Source organism: Taudactylus pleione, unplaced genomic scaffold (genome assembly GCF_031769625.1).
Source record: "Taudactylus pleione unplaced genomic scaffold, aTauple2 ptg000296l, whole genome shotgun sequence".
Lineage (NCBI taxonomy): Eukaryota > Metazoa > Chordata > Amphibia > Anura > Myobatrachidae > Taudactylus > Taudactylus pleione.
The window spans coordinates 11311399-11332397 of record NW_028284698.1 but is presented as its reverse complement, the minus strand read 5'-3'; the positions used below and the strand labels follow the sequence as shown (position 1 = coordinate 11332397).

Genomic DNA, 20999 nt, shown 5'->3' with positions numbered 1-20999 from the left:
TATGGATATGGGAGATTCAACCTGTACTAGTGAAATATACAAAGTTTAATATAAAGAAAATATCCAAAATATTTCTGAAAACAAAAATACACAAAAATGTATAATACCAACAGGAAGATTTGTAAAACACAATTGAATAGCTTAGTTATTCTGTTTAATCATATAACTTGTATAAAAGAGAGCAAATACTATGTTGCTGTTTATGTGTAGTGAGATGTATTCCATGCCCCTATATTAAATTATCCTATTACCTTTTTACTCCATCCAAACCCATATGGGTAACTTCATGCGTGGCTGCTTGCAGTTTGCATGATGTGCTTGCATGCCACAGCAGCTATAATGGCTGGTAAGGTACTGTTCATTCTGCCCTATATGAGACATGCCCGTGGTACACACTAACTTTTTGAAAGCTTGAAGTCAGAATATCAAATGTCTCTAGGGTAAGGGGGCATCATACACATAAACCCCAATTCCGCTTCTCACACTGCACATCTGCGGACTCTATGGGGCAGATTCAATTGGCTGCGGGGTTGTCCCCGCGACTAATTACCGTCCAAAATCCCTGTGGCGCGACGAAAAGCTATTCAATTAAATAGCCTTTTCCCTGCGCTGTAAAATTGGGACTCACGCGCATAAACAAATTAATTCCGCGTAAACTGTGGGATCAATGTGTTTTTTCAACGCGCGCAAGGCCAAATAACATGGATTTTACCTCGCACCAGGTGCTGCGAGGTAAAGTCCGACTGCGGGGAATCGCGCGGGGTCTCGGGGACTCCCGTGCGAGGAATTAGCTGCAGGGTTGTAATTGAATCTGCCCCTATATGTGCAAAAGTAAAACCTTAATTACAGATTTTGTGTTTAATAAAATGTCACTTATTTCTTGAAAAATTATATGAGCGCAAGGAGGTAATGGAGCTGTCCATATTTCACGTATAATTTTTTTGCCCTTATATAAATAGGGTTTCCATAAAAAAGCTAGGAAGTGCCCCCAATATGCAGTAGCTGCACACCTTGTATTTCCATTACAATATATCAGTGATTCCCAACCTCGGTCCTCAAGGCACGCCAACAGTCCTGGTTTTAGTGATATCCATGCTTAAGCACAGATGGTTAACTCAAAATAACTAAGGTACTAATTAAGTCACCCATGCTCAACTATGGCTATCCTTAAAACCTGGACTGTTAGTGTGCCTTGAGGACCGTGGTTGGGAACCCCTGCAGTATATCCTCCTCTTAAACTAATTACTGTATTGTTTATGAAGTTAGGCAAATAAATAAGGAGCATTAATGTCGTCATCCCGCATTCAGCCAGGAACAGCTTGATCAGATGCCATTAGGAGTAGAAAAATGTTGTTCTATCTGGTTCTATCTGCAGTCACCTCTGTCCTGATATCTTAGTCCATGTCATTACCCATGAAATGGAGAGATAAAATGGCTTTTGTGCGAAGATTAATCCCTAGTGCAGAGGTCCCCAAATTCTGTCCTCAAGGCCCCCTAACAGTCCAGGTTTTAAGGTGAAACATTCTTGGACACAGGTGACTTAATTAGTACCTCAGTCTTTTGACTTAACCAACTGTGCTCAACCATGGATATCCTTAAAACCTGGACCATTAGGGTGCTATGAGGACCGAGTTTGGGAACCTCTGCCCTAGTGTGTACTGACACAAAATCACATATTGTTCACACTAGTGTTCTGTAATGTCTTGTTTTAGCCAACGGAAAACAATGCTCTGTCTATGTGTGAATCTGACTCCTGCTTTTCTATTGTTTATGCTTCTGCAGAAATGTCAGACACAGGTCAGGTTATTAATAGCAGGTGTGGTACTAAAATGTAAGGCAAATCAAGTACCAGCAAGAGGTGAGAACAGACTGCAAACTGAGGTTCTCAACACTCAGACAGAAGGCCAGCAGCAATAATGCAGTAATTCATAACAGCATTACTTAAGTACCCCCCAAAAAAGATAGAAAAAAATATTAAAATTGTGTGTATGGTTACGGAGATCATGAAAACATGACTCGTTGGGAGTACTTGAGGATTGGAGATGAGAACCACTACAATAATAGCCACATGTCTTTCCAGGGCTATCTTGAGCTGCATTGGGGAACTGGAACTTCCCTTTCTCGCAGAGCCCCATCAGCTAGTAACATACTGGAGGAGAGGTACAAGGGGCAAGTGATGTGGGTGTGACAAATGGTATACGTTCGGCATCCTGGCGGTCGGGATGCCAACGGTTACTTTACCTGCGCCAGAATACCACCTCCGGTCAGAATCCTGGCGCCGGCATCCCAACTGCTGGGGAATCGGTATGAAATACAGATGGACGGGATGCCGGCTGTCAGTACACTGACAGCGGCTTCCCGAAGGTTCAAATCTCGATGGGAACGGTGAGTACTTTTTCCCTTACCCCATATCCCTAACCCTCCTTTCCTGTACCCTAATACTCAGAGGTAAATTTACTAAGAATCATGATTGGTCGAGATGCCAATCTCTGGTAATTTAAGGGTTGATTTTCATCTCGCAAATTTGATAAAGGTAAAGTCGGGTGAGATAGAGATTTCTCTCTCCTCGCTCGTAAAACTCGGGGGAGATAGCGAACTCGAATCAACTCACCATCGGGCAAATCGGAAGTACTTTTCATCTAAAATATACATCTCTCAAATTTACCAAGAATCAGGATGACAAGCTCGGGTGAGATGATAGCAAACTCTCTGCCCAAATCACTTCTAACTCTCCACCTGCTGAGCTGCGAGTTAGCCTGAAACATACACACATCATTGTAAATGTGTATGTTTCTGCCTTTAATTAGTGAAAAACCGGTTAAATAAGAAAAAAATGACGTGAGGTCCCACCCCAAAAGCCTAACGAGTCCCGGACTTGTCAGCCTGTCCTGGTACCTAAAATTACGGGGAACAAAACAAGTAGGGTTCCACCGTAATTTAGGTACCAGCACCAGGCTGCAGGGCCAGCCCTGGTTTTAAATATGGGGGTAAAAAATTGCGTAGGGGTCCTCCTTTATTTAAAACCAGCACCGGACCCAAAACAGCCGGGGTGTGATGCCCTGGAGACCCTATTACCGGGTCTCCAGGGCCCAAGCATTATCACCCTAGCAGCTCATGCCAAGCCGGGGATCTCGCGGGAGGTGGGGACCCCCAAAAAAGGGGTCCCCCCTCTCCCGAAACCCCAGGCTTGGTCTGAAGCCCGGGGCTTTTCCCTGCACCCCTGGGTAGTGGGTACTGGGGTAACAAAGTCTAAAATCAAAGTAAACTATTATATTTTACAGTGGAACTACAGGTCCCCCCTGGATTCTACGGAGACCAGTGCAAGGATGGAGGTGAGTATACGATCTTTTTTGCAGGTCCATGCACACGGATTTCTACTTGTAGAAGAGGACAGACCGGCTGGTACAGGTATGTGTGATTGATGTATGTGTGTATTAAACGGTTACTGTATACGGTGTGTGTGTACTGTATTTATTTAACTATTTATTTTACAGTGGAGGTACGTGTGCCGGCCGCCTGCTGGCACTTGTAGTTCCACAAGTGCCAAAGGGCAGGCATGCTGGCACCTGTATTTCCACTGTAAAATACAATAGTTTACTTTGATTTGACACTTTATTACCCCCGTACCCACAGCCCAGGGGTGCGGGAAGAGCCCCGGGCTTCAGACCAAGCCTGGGGTTTCGGGAACGAGGAGACCTTTTTTCAGGGGTCCCCACCTCCCCTGAGATCCCCTGCTTGGCCTGAGCGGCTTGGGGTGATAATGCTTTGGCCCTGGAGACCCGGTAATATGGTCTCCTGGCTCTGGCGTTACACCCCCTATATTTAAAACCAGGACTGGCCCTGCAGCCTGGTGCTGGTTCTTAAATTACAGTTGAACCCTACTAATTTTGTTCCCCATAATTTTAGGAACCAGGACTGGCTGGCAAGTCTGTGGCTTTTGGAGGGGGACCCTACGTAATGTTTTTTATTTTTTTTAAATAAACCCGTTTTTTACAGGTACAACACGTGCATCTTACACATATCTCACTGATATGTGCAGGCTGCTTGCTAGGGAGAGTTGTGCAGAGAGAAATCACTGCAATCTCGGGTGAGATAACTCACTCGAGCTTGCTTTAAAATCACCCGAGAAACTCGACCTGCATCACCATTGGCAAACTCGTTAACCTCAAATCGCATGTTGGTAAATTTGAGAGATAAAAAGTGATTAAATCACCCGAGTTCAGGTGATCTGGAGCGAGATGAATTTCATTGCAAATCTGGAACATCTCGAACCTTAGTAAATTTACCCCTAACTCTCCCTACCCGGCACCCTAGCCCTAACCCCCCCCCCGGTAAGTGCCCAAACCCCCCCCCGGTGGTGCCTGAACCTAACCCTAACCTCCCCCCTCCCGCATCCTAATGCTAACACCCCCAGGGGTGCCTAAACCTAAGTCGCCCCCCCGTGGCTGATACCTTTCTGCGGTGTCCTTACGATCAGGATGCTGTCTGCCAGGATCACAACATCGGCTTCCCGAGTCAAGTCAAGATTTCGGCACCGGTGTTGTCTCGGCGTTCGAGATTCTGATGCAGACAGCATCCAGCTTGCAGGGATGCTCACCACATCCCCCGCCGGGATGCCGAAGGTAAGTGGGGTTTGGGGAGGATTAGGGTTATGCACTAAGGGGGAAGGGTTAGGTTTAGGGTGCGTAGAGGGGGAGGTTAGGTTTAGGCACCAGGGAAGGCAGGGTTAGGGTAGAGAGAGAGTTAGCATACCAACCAACAAGTGTCCATATGTTAACCCTGTCGGGATCCCGGCGTTGGGATTCTGACCACCAGGATCCTGACAGTCGGTGTTACATACCAATTTCGTGACAAAGTTATTTGAGTCATTATAGGAGTTATGTAGTAGGATCCGGGGCAGGACAACTCCTTCAGCAGGACCTGAAATTCAAAAAGATCCAGGACACTTTGTTATGCCAGTAACATAGGTGGGCAAAAGTAAATAAATAAGACAAACAAGGTGGAGACGCCTATACAAACAGATTGGCAAACTAGTACCTACTGTAGATCTCATGAATGGACAGCAATGCAAAGAAATTTGTTAGAAGCTGAGTGAGCCCAGGGAACAGAATCGGATGCTGATCATATGGCATATTGATTAGACGTTACATGGTTGGTAACATGCTCATTGCTTCATATATTAAAGCGTACTGTAGTGTTTACAGAAGTATGATGTGGCCCTAATACCTACTGTAGGTAGGTTTTGCCTACACTCGGAAATCAACTTCCAAAATAAAACAAATGGGGTTTTCAACTTCTTTTACAATTATACAAATAAATCTATCTGATCACTTTACAGCCCTGGCAGACTGACATTTCCTCATTTCTTGATAAATCATCATTATACCATTAACATTTACAGCAATTGTAAAAATATGTAACATTATATTATGGAATCGCCACTTTTTCATAGTACGTATATTCCTTGGTGATAATACAGCTGTGGTGCCACTTTTGCAGCAATCCTGTGGAGCAGAAATGTGAACAGACAATACGTCATCTGCACAGAGCTGTAAGACTGTCTCTCGCTTGCAGCTGTGTCTGTGTCTGGCGGACTCTCGCACATTCACAGATCATGGAGGTCATCGGAGGAGACAATCTTGACATTTATCCGACCTGGCATCTCTTCAGCTGCTTGGCCATCCTTGTTGTGCAGCTGGAGACTCTGCTCTTCCTTTGGGTCATTAGGCAATGCAGCCAGGAGCACTTGGCCCAGGAACTGGTCACACAAGATATTGCTCCCCCAGACCTACGGGTCAAAATAGAAAGAGCCATGTTATTTCAATGCAGCCAAACTGTCTTAAAGCATTACACTGAGTCATTGCCTACGGTATTCAATGACTGTGTTGTGATTCAGTTAACAAATCCAATGCAGTGAATATGTACACAGCAATTAAAATGAACTCTACTATAGAAGGCTAGATATCAGAGTAATATGTGTGTATATACTGTATATGTATGTGTATATATATATATACTGTATGTATAAATCCACAACCGGTGCAAAGGCTCGTAGCAGCAAACATTCTTCACACAAACATGGCATAACGTTTCAGTGCTTGTTTAATATGTACTGTCATCAGAATCAAAAGATTCAGTTCAATGAGTACAATTATAACATGCATGTGTATTATCTCGTTTCATTCAAAAGAAATATATTCATACATAGATTATATTAATTTCTCTTCATGCCATGTATTAAGTATCACATTGTATAAAAAAATTTTGTCCATGCATACTTTTTCAAAACATAGTAGTATTTTGAGTTCTGTTTGTGTTTTGTTTATAGTCTGGTGAGGGGTCACGTGATTTTGTCACGGCAGGCTTGTCCTGCTATGATGACGTCCCATGACTGCTTGCGTCTCGTGCACTAAGGGTGACGTCTCTATAAAGTTGGTAAGTGTACATTGTTCTTTTGATTCTGACGACAGTGCGTATTAAACAAGCACTGAAACGTTATTCCATGTTTGTGTGAAGAATTTTTGCTGCTACGAGTGCCGCACCTGTTGTGGATTTATATTTTGAAGCTTGAAATGTGAGGACACCGGGTGTCTCTATTTAGAGGTTATTGGGAGTGCTGGACCCACGTACTGTATGTACTATATATATTATAGCAAGGTCGGGGAACTGGTACCATCTCCTGGTGGCACTGTGCAGCAGCTGAGAAATCACACAGTCCACTGGTCTGGTGCAACTGGCCTCCACCAGTTTTATTAGGCAATACAAACAAAATAAACAGAAATAAACACCTTGCCGTCTGGCACTAGCTATACAGAAGTGATCCTAGCTCACTAATAAACAAATTATAAGAAGGTTTTTCCAGGTTTAGTTTACCTGCTTTCATAAACCCGATTCTCTCACAGAGACACGATAGACTGTCCTTTTCCCAGGCAGGGTCTCCCTGTAATGATCAGCCTCACAGCACTAAAAAACAGCCACAAAGCTGAAAACCCTAATTACACTCCTGTGAAGCTAATAACCCAAAAAAACTCCTAACACAAACACCTTCCTGAGGTTTCAAAAGACATAGGTCAGGAATCTGGGGCAAATATACCCGCTTTCCACTATGATGCCAGTGACCTTGTCACAATATATATATATCTATATATAGATATATATACATATACACACACACGTGTATGTATATCTATATATATATATATATATATATATAGTTATTTTATATAGCGCACACATATTCCGCAGCACTTTTACAAAGAATATGTAGTCATTCATATCAGTCCCTGTCCCGGTGGAGCGTCCAATCTATATTCCCTACCACATGTACACACACATAGGATTATCTTTTAGTTAGAAGCCAATTAACCTACTGTATGTTATTGGATTGTGAGAGGATAACAAGGTACCTGGAGGAAATCTGTGAAAACATGGGAGAACATACAAACACCACACATAGTATAGCAAGATTGTACAGTATAAGCATTCCCTAAGGAAATAAATAGAATTAAATGCACATAGGACACCAGATATGTGATCCATATTGCATTGGGATAAGTAAGATTCTATCTCTAAGTGTACATATCCTGGGAAATCTTGAGAAGACTACAAGTAAGTGTCATAAGTACTAATCCAGTCATTGCATTTTTGGTGCTATGTATAAAAATTGGCAGATTTTTTTTATTTTTTTATTGGAAGTACCAGCTGGTAATACTCAACATTATATCAACAGCCAAGCCTATTCATTGGTATGTAGACTTCAGGAAAGCAAATACCTGTTCCAATTGACGGAGTCATTAACAGGTCAGAGAGAAGTGGGTGTTTTTACTCAAATTCTAAAGGAAAACTGAATGCCTATTATTTTCAGGCTAAATACACATGCATGTTATAATTGTACTCATTGAACTGGATCCAGTTCACATACATTTTCCATGTATTCCAGTTGCTTTCTTGATGCATTCTGAGGTGGTCCAATTGATGCTTATCAAGAGTATTCTCAATGGAATAACACAGCAGAGACATATTAGGGTCCAGCATACCCCTCAATAGGAGCCTCTCTCTTGCACTAACCCCATATGTGGCAGGGGGTCTGTTACAATTGCAACTACTGCTTATTCCACTTGCCTGACACTCTTATTTAGTCCAGCAAAAAATGTGTACAGCCATCACATCTAAAGTAAGCCTCGGAACAACATCAAGCAATCAATGAAAGAATAGAAAATACAAGACAACTCCCCACTTTGAAACAAAATGGTGGTTATTTTTGGGTACTCTGGCCCTGATTCAGAGCCGGACGCTCTGACAGAGCGCTCGCTTTGAATCTGGGCCGGTCTTTGTTTTTTTTAGAACGGCCTCCTGGCCGCTCGCATAGCTGTGGGTGACCACCCACAGCTATAGCGAGCTGCCAGGAAGATGGTCGCGATGGTCAAGACCATCGCGACCATCGGGCTTGCGACGAGACCCTTGTGGTAGGGTCTCGTTGCCGCAAGCCCCAGAGAGATTTCGGCTCTAACAGAGCCGAAATCTCTCCCACTGACATCACTCGTGATGTCAGTGGGGCCGGCCCCAAACGGAAGCGTTCACATGGGAACGCCTCCGTTTGGGCAGCCACTCCCACGGCCCGCCCACCAAAGGGGGCGTGCTGTCACTTAACATCGCCCCCTTTGGTACGAGACCCGGAGCGACGGAGTGCTCGTCGCTATCCGGGTCTCGCGCATGCGCACGACGGAGCCAGCTCCGTCGTGCGCATGCGCTCTGAGCCACCAACGACCCGGTTGCGAGCGCTCAGCGCTTGCGACCGGGTCTGAATCAGGCCCTCTGTTCCTATATGTTATAGCTATGTAACTGGGTTGTGCAGCAGAATGGTGTTTTTGCATAGGGGCTCTTCTGTGTCTGTGTGGCAGGGGTGGATCAAGACTGTTCTTTTAGGGGGGGGGGCGATTTAATGATTAACTCCTCCTCCTTGCTGTACTGGCACCTCCCCTTTCTGGTCCCAGCTCCTCCCCCTTATGCAGTGTCCCCAGACTGGCCCCATATGCAGTGCCCCCAGACTGGCCCCATATGCAGTGCCCCCAGTCTGGCCCCATATGCAGTGCGCCCAGACTGGCCCCATATGCAGTGCTCCCAGACTGGCTCCATATACAGTGCCCCCAGACTGGTCCCAGCGCCAGCCAAGACTGGCCCCATATGCAGTGCCCCCAGACTGGCCCCATATGCAGTGCCACCAGACTGGCCCCATATGCAGTGCACCCAGACTGGTCCCAGCCCCAGACCAGAACTTACCTGAACATACTTGGCAGCGGCGGCGCTGTGACTGGCTCTAGCAGGCGCGCAGGATAAGCTCTTCATGTCACTGGTGATGTCATGACGTCACCCGCGCAGTGCATCACTGGGAACGCTTGCCTCTGAAGCTTCTTTAGCCTCCAGTCACTTTAGAGGCCAGCGTTCCACACCAGGAGGCAGAGGGTGACTGGGAATGCGGCAGGGGGAAGTGCCGGACGGTGGGCTGTTTCTACCGGGCGATGCGCCTGGGGAGAACACTGCTATAGGGGGGAGGGTTAGGGTGTGGGGAGGAGAAGGTTAGGTTTAGGGGTTAGGGAGCGGGGAGGGGGAGGTTAGGTTTAGGCACTAGGGGGAGGGTTAGGCACTAGGGGGAGGGTTAGGCACTAGAGGGGAGGGTTAGGGTGCAGGGAGGGGGAGGTTAGGTTTAGGCACTAGGGGGAGGGTTAGGGAGCGGGGTGGGGGAGGGTAGGTTTAGGCACTAGGGGGAGGGTTAGGGTTAGGCACTAGAAGGGAGGGTTAGGGTGCAGGGAGGGGGAGGTTAGATTTAGGCACTGGGGAGGGTTAGGATACCAACTGACAGGTGTAGGTATCCTATCCCTGTCGGGATGCTGGCGTTGGGATTTTGACTGCCAGAACCCTGAGAGATGGCATCCCTTACCCATCCCAAAGGAAACACTAGGTTAGGTAAGCAAGACATAGTAATGGGGAAAGGGAATGAAAACAGAGCTCCGCACAGACCAGGAAGTAAAGACAATACCAATAAGCCATGCATTTTATATAAAAAACATAACTGACAATATTTATTCTCTAGGAGCAAGTAAAGAGATTTAGTTTAGATAACTTGGTAAAACAATGCAGCACTAAATAGGGCGACCCTGTGACTGAAATTACACAGCCATCCGAGAGATAAAGCATAGGGAGAACACAGCCCCTGCGGGCACAGGTATAATGGACACTCACACACACAATGACAGGTAATGCTCTCCCCCACTCCTCACCTCCTACAGGGGGGAGAAGGGTAGGGTTAGGTGACTTACCTGCTCAGTCAGGATTATGCATAGTCGGGCTTCCGGCGTTGGCTTTTTGCATACTCAACTTGGTAAAACACCGGAGAGGGCATTGGTAAAACTATAAGCATTGCTGTTCTTATACAATTTATAAATGAGCTACAAAGGGTGGTTATCAGCAAACCTACCCACCTAGTTTAAACAGCGGTGCAGGGCTTTCCATTTCCCCAAATCACCATCCATTCTAAACCAGTAGTCTGGTAGTTTGGTGCAAGTAAAATACAAAGACGCAGCATCGGTTGCAGCTCCTTTGATTATCGCAGTTCCAAGTAACCCTATGGTCTCGCAGAATGGCCATGGTAACTGAGATATTGGAGCCAATTTTCTAGTGTACGGAATCGCAGACGCAGGATGTAACAAGCCCCAGGAATGGTCGTGACACGCCTGCGTTCTTTGTGCCACTCTTTGTTACCTCCCCCAAATGCTTCCTGTCAATCACACTGCAAGTAAATAGTCACTGCAAGCGGCTACAGTGATGTACCTTGATGCATGCGCGGTGTGACTTAAACGCATGCGCAGACTGCCAATAATCGCTCAACTGTAAAAATATCAGTATGGCGGCCATCTCTGAATAAGTCCCAGGGTCCTGAATCAGACTAATACTGTATGGAGTTTAGGTTATTTTCAGATTGACTCACAGCAAAAGGGATTTATTCCTCCTGCAATCTCTTTGATAAGGGTACTTTTCACATTTTGTATTGCCCTGGAGTCACCGTGCAAATTAATTACAATGAGGGGGTTTATGTTCAGTAGGGCTGATAAGTGGCAATATAATATGCTTAACACTTTGGGACTAATGCTGAGTTAAACGCATATTGGGCCTAATTTACAATTGAAAATAGCATTTTTTTGAACCATATGCTGAGATGAGCAGGTCGGCTCCAGCAGCACGTGCATCAGACTTTTTGGTGCCCTGGGCCAGAAAGAGCATTGGCGCCCCCCTTCCTTATCTTTCAAATAGCGACATAAGATGTGTGCCTGAAAAAGGGGTGTGGCATCATGGGTTGCCATCATAAATTGTGGGACAGATAGCTCCATGTAAGGTGTTTGCCTGTCAAGTGAGAGGTGAAAGGTTTGAGTCCAGGCTATGATAGTATTTTGAAATGTGTGGGTCACATAAAAGAGGGTGTGACTGAAAGTACTTGGCTAGGTGGCCAGATGGAGGGCGAGTCGGCCAGGGAGGAGATAGGGGTGGCCAGGAGATGCCAGGGATAAAAGGAAAGGAAACTATAAGTGAGAATTATTATAAACAGAAAATTCATAGGCCCAAGCAGCACACCCTGCCCTGCGGTGCCCTGTGCCATGGCACATGTAGCACCAACCTAGTTACGGCCCTGAGATGCAGTGCTTATCTACGTTTCAGAAATTTCACGGGGATTCACAATTTTGGGGAAGTTTAATAGACAACTTACACAACCTCCTTTTTTTTTTTTAAAACATATTTTTATTGTAAAACCGCAATAAACAATATAACATATTGATCAGAAAATGACAAGACATCAACAGGACCACAACAGTGATGTGCAATACAATGTATCCATGAGGAACGTAACAATACAGGAATTAAAATGGTGGTTCACCTGAAGACAAGGTTTCTTCATTATACCAGGCTGTAAGTTGAACTGCAGCTCGAAGCGTGTCTTTAACCTGAGGAGTTAATGTGTGAACATATGGGAGCCAAATATTAAAGAACTTCTCTGCTTCCTTGTCTTTATTAAGGGATAGTTCTAACCAATCCATATTAAATAGGTGCGTAATTCTAGGTTGTAAAAGACTGAGTGTTAAAGTGTCAGTGGATATCCATTGAGATAATATTGTTTTTTTCGCAGCTGCTGCAATCTTTGCTAGTAATAGACGGGCACCTCCAGGGGCACAGGATGATCCAGATGATGGTACAATATCCCACATAGCCCACTCGGGTGTTAGTTCAAAGGCAATTCCCAACTTGGTGGAAATATAGGTGTGTACCAAGGACCAGAACCTCTGTACCTCCGCACAGTGCCACATACAATGCATTAGATCCGCATCAGGTTGACCACATTTAAAACAATTTGAGTCTGTGGAAGTACCTGTGATGAGTCTTAATTTGGGGGTGAAATAGGCACGATGCAATAATTTATACTGCATTTCCGCGTATGAAGCCGAAATTAATTGCTTATTGAGTCTAACAAAAGATTTCAAAATGGTGGATAGGGGTATGTTAGGGAATGTGGAATGCCACTTGGCAAATCCCACCGTCTCCACTTCCAAATTTATTTCCCGGCGTATATAGGTGTATAGCATAGAAGTGGAAAATGACATAGAGAGGCAGCGAGACAGCACATCATCCAAACCATTTTTCCCAGGTATAATGGGAATTTTAGGGAGTAAAGTATTGACATAACTACGTATTTGGAAATATATAAATAAAGGGATTTGGATACAGGGAAATTTTTCCTGTATTTGGTTATGAGAGTAAATAGTCATTGTGGAGAGATCCAATAATTGATATATGTAACGCAATCCCTGTGTGTTCCAGGTTTTGAAAGTCTGTGTTAGAAAACCAGCATCAAACCCTGGGTTATGGCCGATAGGAAGGAACAAGGAGACATTGGGAGGGACTCTCATTTGAGTTCTGGCTCGGCGCCAAGCATGTAGTATGTAGTAGTAGATTTTGTGCTACGTGAGGTGGAAAGGACAAGGGTCGTGTGTGTAGCAAACTAGCTAATGGCATTTCAACACTAAAAGATTGCTCTATTAGCGTGTCAGCAAATCCATTTGTTCCTCTAATCCAGTCAATTGCGTATCGGTAATTTGACGCAATAGCATAAGATTTTAAGCAAGGGAGATTATTTCCGCCTAAAGCAGGTGGTTGTCTGAGTTTGAATAATGAAATCCTGGGTTTTTTGTTCGCCCAAATGAACTTGCTGATCGCTTTGTTAATCAATTTTAAATCAGATTCTAAAGGAAGCAAGGGGAGCATCTGAAAAAGATATAAAATCCTAGGAAAAGATATCATTTTAATTAATTGACATCTACCGAGATATGAGAGTGGGAGATGTTTCCATTTTTTAAAATCTAAAAGTGTACGTTGTATTAAAGCAGGGAAATTGACTGAGTATAGGGCGGAGGGATGTGCCGGGATATTAAGGCCTAGGTATTTTAGAGTTGTTTTGGCCCATTTAAATGGGAAAGAATTTTTCCAGTTTTTTGTGACGTCCGAGTGTAGGGCCAAGGCCTCTGTTTTGTTATAATTTATCAAAAAACCAGAGATAATATGGAAGTCTTTCAGGATATGAAGGAGTTTAGGTATGGCAGAATGTGGGTTCTCAAAATACAGTAATGTCATCCGCATACGCGGAGACTTTCAAAGTATTATTTCCGATATTTATTCCCTGCCATTGTTGACATAGCAAAAAGGTGCGGATAAGAGGATCTAAAGCCAGGTTAAATAATAAAGGAGATAGGGGACAACCCTGTCGGGTTCCCCTATGTAGTCTAAGGGATGGAGTATTCAGGCCGTTAACTGTTAGGAATGCTATAGGGGTGTGGTATATTGTTTTGAATAATGTAATAAATTCGGGACCAAAATTTTGTAGCTGGAAGATGCGCAGTAGGTGGTTCCACGACACCCTATCAAAGGCCTTGTCAGCGTCGCAGCTGACAAGGAGCGTTTGGTTATTTCTCATTTGGTGAGATTTAGTTAATCCTGCAATCAAATGTCGGACGTTGATCACTGAGTGTCGTCCTTTCATAAACCCAGTTTGTGCGGTGTGTATGAGATGTGGCAATACTAATTGTAAACGTTGAGCGATAATACCAGTGAGGATTTTAAAATCCTGGTTGAGCAGAGATATTGGCCTATATGATTGGGTCAGCGTAGGGTCTTTCTCAGGTTTCAAGAGAAGGATAATTCGGGCCTGGTTAAAGTCTGGTGGTGTTGAGGTTCCCTTCAATATTGAATTAAATAAGGAAACTAAATGAGGGGTTACAAGTGGATTTAATATTTTGTAGTACTCGGCACTAAGGCCATCTGGGCCGGGTGTCTTTCCGTTGGCCAGGGACTTGATAGTTAGAGCAACCTCCAACTCCGAAACAGGAGTTGTTAGGGAGTCGCGGGCCTCTTCAGAGAGGGAAGGTAGATTAGCCTCTTTCAAAAAGTTCATCCCCAGAACAGGGTTATCATCCTGTGCGGAGTATAAGTCTGTGTAATATTGTAAGAAAGAGGCCGCAATGTCCTCGTTGGTATGTAATGATCCTAGGGGACCTTTAAGAGAAAGAATGGGAGAGGATGTTTTCTGACTTCTCACTATATTAGCTAGCAGTTTGCCCGCTTTATTTCCCCAACGGAAATAGCGATGTTTCTGGAAATCTAGATAATATTGGGCTCTTTCAGTGCACAATGTGTCATATAAATTTTTGTTATTCAAATAATTCCGCCGTGTCTCTGTGTTGTTATTTTGCAGCATAATGGCATACGATTGTGATAGGGCGTTACTCAATTCCGTGAAACGTGTGTTAAGTTTACGGCGTTTATGGGAAACATATCCCATAATATGCCCTCTCACTACTGGTTTAGATGCGGCCCAGAACAATGATATGTCGCCAATATGAGAAGCATTATCATTATTATAATTAAGAAATTGTTGTTCTAAGTATTTTTTGAAGTCTGGAGAAGTGAATAAGTATGAGGGGAATCTCCAATTGAAGGAAGATGTTTTGGGGGTAGATAGTTGTAACGTGAACCATGTAGGCGCATGATCGGAGATGACTATGTTTTCTATATGAGATGTTTGAATCCTATTAATTAATGAGCTTGAGACCAGCCAGAAGTCCAATCTAGCTGAGGAGTGATGGGGGTGGGAGTAAAACGTGTAATCACGTGCTAAGGGGTGGAGGTGTCTCCATGGGTCTACTAGGGCGAGGGATTCAATTAGTAGTTGTAGCGTTGGAGATGTGCTGCCCCGCCACTCACCGGATGCTCCCGTTCTGTCCAGACTAGGAGAAAGAGTAGTGTTGAAGTCTCCTCCTATGACGAGGGCGCCTTCTGCCCAATTCTGGAGTCGGGCGTAGAGATCGGAGAAGAATGCATTGTTGTGACCTGTGGGAGCGTACAAAGTGACAAGCGTGATTAATTCACCTTCTAAATTCAGTTTAAGAAAGAGAAATCTGCCCTCGGTGTCCAGGATCGAGTCTACAACTGTGTATTTTAAAGATTTATGGAAAATCACCAGCACCCCTCTTTTTTTAGATGTGAAAGATGCAGCTGTATAATCTTTTATCCATGAGTCTCTAAGAGTATTAGGGTCACCCTGTCTCCAATGGGTCTCCTGTAGCACTGCTATGTCAGGTTTAAATTTTTTAAGTTGTTGTAGTATTTTACGCCGTTTAATCGGGGTGTTTAAACCCTCTACGTTCCAAGTTAAAAATCTTATGTTTTTTTGTGTTTTAGTGAGATCAGCAATAGAGTGAGACATTGTGTTATCCTATACCTGTTCTGTAGATCAAAAAAATGAACCATCGTAAAGAGACCATCACGCTCTCAGTCCCAGCATGCAGAGAGCGCCTGCAGTAAAACCTTGAAAGTGCCATTACAAAAATACACATAACACAAAAACAAAAACATGACCTGCCATAATATATGGAATATAACAAACATAATGCAGTCCTACAATTTTTGAAAATTTTAAGAACCAAAAAATAAGGCTCTACGGGCCTATTTAAACCCAGTGAGGTATAAAAGTATCGATAATTGAAAAAAAGAAATAAAAGAAAATAAAAAAGGGGATATGAAAGAGGAGGAATGGTAAATGTGTAAAAGGAAGGGGAGAAAACAACAAACCAGAGATTATCTTGACAATTCTGCCGTTGACGTTTAGCAGTTGTTAAAATAACCAGAAATCTTGAAAACAAGCATAAGATATATATTTCCAATAACAAACTCTCCATGTTTGCGATAGGAGACGGATTTGTACAATTAAATGTATCTTCTTAAGTCACGATATCATTTTGAGGAGTGATTTGGTCAGTTAGAGAGTCCAGGAAAGTCTTTGCAGACGATGGAGAATCGAAAAAGTGTTGTTTGCCGTTATGTAGGACTTTCAGCTTCGCAGGGTACATTAATGCAAATCTCAGTCCCAGATCAAATAATGCTTTACAAATAGTAGAGTATTCCCTTCTTTTCATTGCTACTTGATACGAGAAGTCCTGAAACAACAACAATTTGTGTCCCTGATAGGTGAGGCCTTCTGATTTGCGGTAGGCGTCCAGTATGCGAGTTTTGTCTAGGTAGTTCAACATTTTCATTATGACAGGCCTAGGTCTTCTCTGGTCAGAAGCACGGTCAGGGCCTATGCGGTGAACTCGTTCTATGATGAGGGTATTGGAAGAAGCCGAGCAATTGAGCTCAGAGGGTAACCATTTAGAGACGAAATCCATGAGATCTCTTTGCTTAACAGATTCCGGTAGGCCTATTAACCTTAAATTGTTGCGGCGATTCCTATTCTCTAAGTCTTCCAATTTTTCCTGCATAGCAGAGATCGCTGATTCCTGTGTACGTATTACGCTTTGTGCCTCTGTTAGCTCATCTTCAACATTGGAGATACGTTGTTCTGCTTCCGTAAAGCGTCGACCATGTTCCTTAAGTTGCGAAACTGCTGATTCTATAGCTTCTTTGAGGCCGGACAGTTTTTTGTCAAGCAAGGGAGAAAGAAGCTCGGATATTTTTTGGGCTTTAGCTATTGAGGCGGTACTAAATTGAGTCGATTTAGAGGTTCCGTCCAGAATATTGTCAGCTGGAGGTGAAGTAGGAGAGTCAGGAGATGATGATGGAGCTACATTTTTGTCTTTCCCTTTAGTAGTTTGACCTTTAGGTGCACGCTGTGGTCTGGCCACAAACTTCTCCATGGTATAGGGATGTGATGTGCGATTTAATCAGGAGCCACTAGGGGGAGCCCCAGGTGTTCAGGATATATATGACACTGGGTCTGTAAATTAAAACTTATAGTATGGCTTGTGAGCACTATCTTTGGACCAGACAAGACAAGATCACAGTATGAGGACCCAGCAACACCACCCTGCTCCCTGGTGTGAGCAGCAAATAGAGAGGATTGTGAAAGGAGGTAAGCGCTTGCTGCAGCAGCTTAATCAGGTCTCAAAAAATGGCGGCCGCGGGTGATGTGTGGCCAGCGGGGAGCTTGTAACTGAGGGACGTCCCTGAAACGGTGTCCAGGCGTCCCGCTTGTTCCTATGGGTCTAATGATAGCTCCGGTGGCTGTTGCTGAAAGTGGGGAGGGGAGAAATTATGCCCGGCCGCGATCCAAGATGGCGGCCGCGGGCAGTGCCGCTTTTCCAATGCGGCTGTACTCCGGTGTTGTGGGGCAGTGCGGGGGGCCGGGGCATGCGCCGCTCTTACCCGCGTTATCCTAGAGACCTCAGGGTGGCTTTAGGTGAGGCAGTGAGTCTCTCCGGCGGCGCTATGTCTCGGCTATATGGAGCCGGCTTGAGAGCCCATTAAAAGTGCGGCCAGGTCGTTTGGTCCGCCCACCGGAAGTCTACACAACCTCCTTATCTCTCCTGTGAAGTGGTTGGTGCATGAGGATGTGATTCTCTGTGCTTGCCATTATGGTGCAGACATCACAGTGAAGGCACCAAGCCTCAAACCCACACACCTGGGCCATCCTCACCCATGATGTGCCACAGATCATCAAAGGTGCAGAAAAGGGTGGAGAGGAGTCTGAGGGCACTGGCTTGCTGACTAGGTCATGTGCACTGCATGTTTAATTTTTTACACAGGCTAACTGCGTGTCCATACTCTGCCCAGGTCCTCTGGATTTCTCAGCAGCCCTGAGTATGATTAATGATTTGCTGTGAAAATCTATCAATGCAATTTCAGCTCCCCAGTGATAATGACTAGAAGAGGTATGATGACTGTACTGACCAGTCCTGGTTCTGCAGGGTTACTCATGCACTTGGTATTCCAGTAGCAGATTTAAAAAAAAAAAAAAAAAACGCTGCTCTCCTTGTGCAACAGACTTCCCCATGTTAAGCCAACAAAACCCAGTTCTGACGATACCCAGCGAATGTTATGCTTCTTAAATATGGAGAAGTCCCATAGAAAAACACCCATTTCTTGAAGTATTTAGTATTTTCTCTTTATCATAAATAGACCTTGTGATTCATGTATAGGCTCCTTGATCTCTTGGCCATTAGTCTCCCGGAGATCTAAGGAGCTATTCACACAAGGGCCCACCCAAGATAGAGATTCACTGCATGGGCTACGTAAAGATGGCTGCCACAAGGTTGCTGCAGGACCATTACTCTGTCTGGGAGTACTGAAAGTGAGATTGATGTGAAGTGGGGCGGAGCCAAATGGGAGCTTGGTTCAGCGGGTAACAGAGAAGCAGAGCCTTTAAAATGGGCTGAGTTGGCACCAAATACCATTCCAGTAAGGGAGGAGAGGAAGCGGAGTATACACCCAGGCTTGGATGCGAGACTGCCAGAACGGGACCGCTGAGAAGCCAATAGAAAGGGTTGCTAATCCCTGCTGCGACTGGGGAGGCGGGTTGCTGTTGAGAAATATGTGTGCACAGACAGAGCTTATGTACCCACCAGCGGATGCCTTATTATTACAAACAGCCCAGTTGCTTAACAAGTGAGATGGTTTACTGGCGGGCAAATGATGTGCAGCTGTACTCTCGCACACTGGGTTCTACATGGAGTGGAGTGGGGTGTAATACAGGTCACCAGCCAGTTAGTGTATGAACACAGGAGCTAGCCATGTGCTGGTGGCATCACCTGCATACACACAGGCACTAGCCATGTGCCGTGGCATCACCTGCATACACACAGGAGCTAGCCATGTGCTGGTGGCATCACCTGCATACACACAGGAGCTAGCCATGTGCTGGTGGCATCACCTGCATACACACAGGAGCTAGCCATGTGCCGTGGCATCACCTGCATACACACAGGAGGTAGCTATATGCCGTGGCATCACCTGCATACACACAGGAGGTAGCCATGTGCTGGTGGCATCACCGGCATACACACAGGAGCTAGCCATGTGCTGCTGGCATCACCTGCATACACACAGGAGGTAGCTATATGCCGTGGCATCACCTGCATACACACAGAAGGTAGTCATGCGCCATGGCATCACCTGCATACATACATGAGGTAGCCATGTGCTGGTGGCATCACCGGCATACACACAGGAGCTAGCCATGTGTGTATGCATACACACAGGAGCTAGCCATGTGCTGGTGGCATCACCAGCATTAACGGGATCAGGGAGATATGTGAATGCAGCATTATCATTAGCATTACCCTGCTGAATGGTGACCACATGACAGGAGCTCAGCAGGTAAATTACAGGGAAGTGTGTGTGTGTGTGAAACAGACATATATACATTCAAATGTGATCACTAGTATAATTTCCCTGCATTGGTTATTATAAGGCACAATGATCCCTATGGCTACATTCATTTTCTAAAAAGTATCACTGTGTTTTCATCAACAAGTAGATGACAGGTAAATGACATGCAGCATGGTGACCACATGACGGGCCAGCAGGTAAATGACAGGGAAATGTTTGGGTGCAGCATCATTATTATTAGCATTACCTGCAGCATGGTGACCACATGACAAAGGTTCAGCAGGGAGATATGTGGGTGCATCATTATCTGCAGCATGGTGCCCACATGTCAATGCCTCATGAGATTTGTAGCTTATCCTTTACTGCTCAGAGTCTGAGCAGTAAAAGATCAACTACAAATCCCATGTCACTTCTCTTCCTTCTCTGGCCTGCCGGGTGCCCGGGCTGAATGCTGACTTGCCATAGTCGTCCTGACAGTATGTGGCCAGTGCAGCTCTCCCTGGCCTCCGTTGCCTGCGGCTGCAGGATCAGTAGGTTGGCGGGGCTAGGGCTGTGTGTTACGGGGGTGATCACCGTGATGCAAAGACCTGGCCGAGTTACGTAATTTCCGGGTGACGCAACGGGACTTGGGCGGCAAATCCGGATATCTGGAACATGGATTAATAGACTCTTTTGTATGGATCTTAATGGAGAGTTGTTTTGATTATACAGTAGGGGGTATGTGGAACAACGATGATTGGCTGGGGTTAATGGATTAGGGTATTTAATGTGGTGTAGAAAGGATGTCCACCATGCACCTTGAAAAAGATCCTAATATAGGATCGATACGTGTTGGTGGAGGACATCACTACTGCATGGACTGACCAAACAGAGGAAGGATTGTGTTTTGCTGCGCAGGATCCTGATTACCATCTGACCGCAGAACATTTCCTCCTACTTTGGTAAGGTCCTTCCATGTTTTTATTTTTTTTATTTTGTTCTGTTATCACTAATTAAAAGGTTTTATACTACATACCTTTATCTTTTCCATTTTTGGGGATAAATTCATATGGTGGAGCCCATTTAATGGAATGGATTGATGGCGATAGGATACAAGCATATACTACATGAATGAATTTCTTCTTTATCTCGTGAGTGAAATAGTGTGGGGGTAACCCCGTGATTCATCTGCATTATGTTCTGGTGACAGAATTCAATAAAATTCACAAAGTTGATTCATCAAGGATATTATCCTATGGATACGCACCTTATTTAATCTTAAAGTGTGAGTTGTATGCAAGGGGATCCCCCCGAACACA

The 20999-nt window shown here is 44.8% G+C and overlaps 1 protein-coding gene across 1 annotated transcript in view; it reads right to left on the bottom strand.

Annotated features, from left to right (window-relative positions):
- Positions 1-5605: 5605 nt before the first annotated feature.
- Positions 5606-20999, bottom strand: part of CAPN6 (calpain 6) — a 218343-nt gene continuing 202949 nt past the window's right edge. Inside the window, exon 13 of the mRNA XM_088482849.1 lies at positions 5606-5788. Within this exon, the coding sequence (XP_088338975.1) occupies positions 5606-5788 (183 nt within the window). The remainder of the gene's footprint in view (positions 5789-20999) is intronic.